The sequence below is a fragment of the Chenopodium quinoa genome, unplaced genomic scaffold, assembly GCF_001683475.1.
Source record: "Chenopodium quinoa cultivar QQ74 unplaced genomic scaffold, ASM168347v1, whole genome shotgun sequence".
NCBI classification, from domain to species: Eukaryota; Viridiplantae; Streptophyta; class Magnoliopsida; order Caryophyllales; family Amaranthaceae; genus Chenopodium; species Chenopodium quinoa.
Window position 1 is genome coordinate 1,866,730 of NW_018744151.1, and position 4,183 is coordinate 1,870,912.

At 48.0% G+C, this 4,183-nt stretch overlaps 1 protein-coding gene across 1 annotated transcript; it reads right to left on the bottom strand.

Moving 5' to 3' along the window:
- Positions 1-2,527: 2,527 nt before the first annotated feature.
- LOC110693394 lies at positions 2,528-4,183 on the bottom strand. The gene has a single exon (XM_021870516.1). It carries the CDS (start codon positions 4,181-4,183, stop codon positions 2,528-2,530), a length of 1,656 nt encoding a protein of 551 aa, XP_021726208.1.

Here is a 4,183-nt window from a genome sequence, read left to right on the forward strand (position 1 = left end):
AGGGTGGGCTGGGTCCAACCCGGCCCACTGGCCACCTCTATAAGCCGTTATACACCTTCGTAGCGGTAACGAAAACCCCCGCTTATACAACAAGCCTCGAAACATGATAAACCAGACACTGTCTTTCTGGACCTTTCTTGCCTCCGCCTTGTCGGCAGGAAGAAAATTATGTACCTTGTAAGCCAAGATATCATCATACCATTCTCGTCCCGCAATCGTGCAACATACGTCCTTAGGAGGTTGTTCGTCAATACTTCTTTCTTTCAAAACCTCCACCATAACTGTCCTTTCCAAGTCATTGAAGCTTGAACTTGCGAGTTTAGCCAAGGCGTCTGCCAGTGTGTTCATTGCCCGAGGAACCAACTTGATTTCGAAGTATTCTACACCAGAAGTAACACTCTTGAGTTTTGCCAAATATGCCGTCATACTTGGCTCTCGAGTTTCGTAAGTGCCGTTAAACTGATTTGCCACTAATTGAGAGTCAGTTGTCATCTCAATGCACTTTGCTTCCGCAGATATGCACAGCTGTATCCCTGCTAACGCTGCTTCGTATTCTGCCTCATTGTTCGAGGCTTTGAACTTGAACTTAACGGCATACTCGAACACATCTCCCTGGGGAGAGATCATAATTACCCCAGCCCCTGAGCTGGTTGAAGTAGATGAACCGTCAACTGATACCTTCCATGTGCCGGCACCATCCTCCTCTTCATAATATGACGTTTCGACAATGAAGTCAGACAAAGCCTGGGCTTTGATTGATACCCTTGGCTTATATGTAATAACATATTCAGATAATTCAATCGCCCATTTAAGCAAACGGCCAGACGTTTCCATCTTTTGCAAAGATTTCTCTAACGGCTGGTTCGTTAAGATATCAATTGCATGCGCATCAAAGTAAGGACGCAATTTTCGTGCAGCCATAACTACTGCATACGCGATCTTCTCTACTACCGGATACCTTCTCTCGGCAGCATTTAAAACGTGGCTCACGAAGTAAATTGGCAGTTGGATTTTTTGCCTCTCTACTAGGAGCACTGCTGCTACCGTCTTTGCTGAGGCCGAGATATAAAGCTGCAACATTTCTCCTTGTTCCGGCCTTGCGATGGTGGGTAAGGACCTCAAATGATTTTTCACAGCGTGGAACGCCTTAGATTGGTCCTTCCCCCATTCAAACAGCTTGTTTTGTCGCAAAATTACAAAGAATGGTAGGGCTTTATCAGCTGACTTGCTGATGAATCTTGTTAACGCAACCATTCGACCGGTGAGCTTTTGTACATCCTTTATACACTTTGGTTCTGGCAAGCTAAGAATCGCCGCAATCTTATCAGGGTTAGCGTCTATACCCCTTTTCGCTCACCATGAAACCGAGAAACTTTCCTGATCGGACGCCGAACACACATTTCTCCGGGATTAACTTCATCCTGTAGCGTCGAAGGGTTTCAAAAGTTTCTCTCAAATCAGCGACGTGATCCGTAGCCAAATGGCTTTTCACAATTGAATCGTCCACGTACACTTCTACATTCCTTCCTTTCTGGTTCGCAAATACCTTGTCGACCAGTTTCTGATATGTGGCCCCTACATTTCTCAATCCAAACGGCATAGCCCTGTAACAAAAAACTCCGGAATCGGTAATGAATGCCGCCTTGGTTCGATCCGGCTCGTATAAGCTGACCAGGTGATAGCCAGAGAAAGCGTCCATGAAGCTCAGTAGTGCGTGACCGGAAGTTGAATCTACCAATCTATCTATCCTCGGCAAAGGATAGCAATATTTCGGGCAGGCTCTGTTCAAGTCCGTAAAGTCCACGCACATTCTCCACTTCCCTAACGGCTTCTTTACCATGATCACATTCGCTAACCATTCGGGATATGTGCTGGGTTCGATAAAACCGGCCGCTAGCAATTTGTTCACCTCTGATTGAATAGCCTCCATTTTCTCTGTTGAAAAGTTCCTTTTTTTCTTTCGAACAGGTCTTGCTCTCCTGTCGACGTTGAGCTTGTGCACTATGACGTCGGATGTATCCCGGGCATCTCGTCCGCCGAGAAAGCGAATACGTCAGCACTTTCTCGCAACAATTCCACCAAATGGCAGCGCGTGTCGACATCCATATCGGATCCCACACGCACTACCCTACCGGGCACTCCGGGTTGCAACTCGATCTCGACAGTCTCGCCTCCCGGGGAAGGACGTGGAGCAGTTACTGGCCTAGTATCAAAAATTTCCCATAGCCAAGTCATGCGTGGAAGGAATTCGTTCTCGCTTGGCTGGTGTCCGTTCACCAGCTGGCTGTCGGCCCGGTTGCTTCAATGTCGATACATAACACTCCCTTGCCATAGTCTGACTACCCCGTACGCGCTCTGTTGTTCCCGCGTTGGATACGTATACCATGGTTAAGTGGTACGTTGACACCACAGCTTGCATGTCATGAATTAAAGGCCTACCGACAATGGCGTTGTAAGCGGATGACATGTCAATCACCAAAAACTCTGCCATGAAATATCTTACTGCCGGACCCTCTCCCATTCGAACCTAAAGAACAATGCTACCTTCAGGTCGTACCGTCGATCCGTTGAAGCCTATCACGGGATAGGACACTGGCGTCAAGTATTTTCGGCCAATCCTCATAGCATCAAAAGCCCTAGCAAACAGGATATTTGCGGAACTTCCGCCGTCAACGAGTGCCCGTTTGATATCTGCTCCATTTACCGTCAGTATCAGCACCAACGGATCATCATGGGGGTAAACTATTCCCTTAGCATCCTCCTCCGAAAAAGATATCGAAAGCATGGAAGAAGGCCGAGGTCGTTCCTCTATGCTCAAAGCGTTCACTAGGTGCCGATATTCCGACAAGCTCTTCTTGGCCCCGCTTACGGAACCTCCGTATACCGGCCCTCCCGTGATAACGTCGATTGTTATTTTACGTCCTGTCGGATTACCTCCCTGTCTGGATGTTTCCGCATGATTCTGCTTGTAAGTATCATCTTGCATTGACTGTTCCCCCTGCTTTCGGTACTCGGTTTTCCTAGGCTGTGAATTTTGCTGTCGGCTGGGACCTATCTGAGTACGATACTGGGATAATCGTCCCTTCCTTATAAGGTCCTCAATGTTCTCTTTTAGCTGAACACATTCTTCGGTGTAATGACCAACATCTCTGTGAAACATGCAATATTTCTTCACGTCCCGACCCTTTGTTATCATCGGTGCCGGTCGACTCCAATCTTTTCTATTCTGGTTTATTGAATATACTGCCGCTCTCGGGGTGTTTAACTGCGTATAACTACTGTAACGACCCAATCCCCTTGTCGGCCTTCCGGATCGCTGCTGGCCTTGCGGCAGCGCCCTGCTTACCCCACCCATTTGGGAATTCGAGCTATTATCACCTTGCCTTCTGGAGGGCTCTGCCGACGATATCTGACGGCTCGTTTTTAGCAGCTCCTCACTTTTTATGTATTCGTGAGCTTTGGCAAATGCTACCCCTAAGTTTGGGAAACACTTCCGCGACATATATTTTTTGAAGTCGTTGTCACCTAGCCCATTCATCAATGCCATCACGGCAATCTCTTGCTGCAATTTTGGTATAGTGTTAGCCTCATTATTGAAGCGTCTAATGAAATCTCTGAGCGACTCATCCTTTCGTTGTTGAATAGCCATGAGCTTGCCAGATGTCCTTTGTCTCGCACTATTACTTATGTACTGACCTGTGAACAACTCCACTAGGGTCTCAAAGCAGTCAATTGATCCCGGCTCTAAGTTGGAGAACCAATCCGAGGCTGCGCCGGTAAGAGTCGTAGGGAAAACTTTACACCACACAGCATCGGTGTCTGTATACAGCAACATATGACTCTCAAACGCGGCCACATACCGCTTTGGATCCCCCTTACCGTCATACGTACAGGACGACATCTTTATTTTCTCCATTTGCTGGTCGAGTACCTCTTGTGTGAACGGAGATATTCTGGGCCTGATGATTGCCCTGACTGCCCGCCTTTCCGGGCCACTAGAGATCTCATGCCGATAAGAACCTGAATCTCCCACCTGGGTGCCTTGCGTGAGTTGGCGCTCGGTTGGTGTGGTCTCTTGGCCACGGCTTCTTGACAGTTGTTGTTGTCTCGCCTGGTTGAACTGACTCTCCAAATTGACTATCAGCGGCTTTGTCGGTACCTTATCCCGTATTCCCCCTGCCAT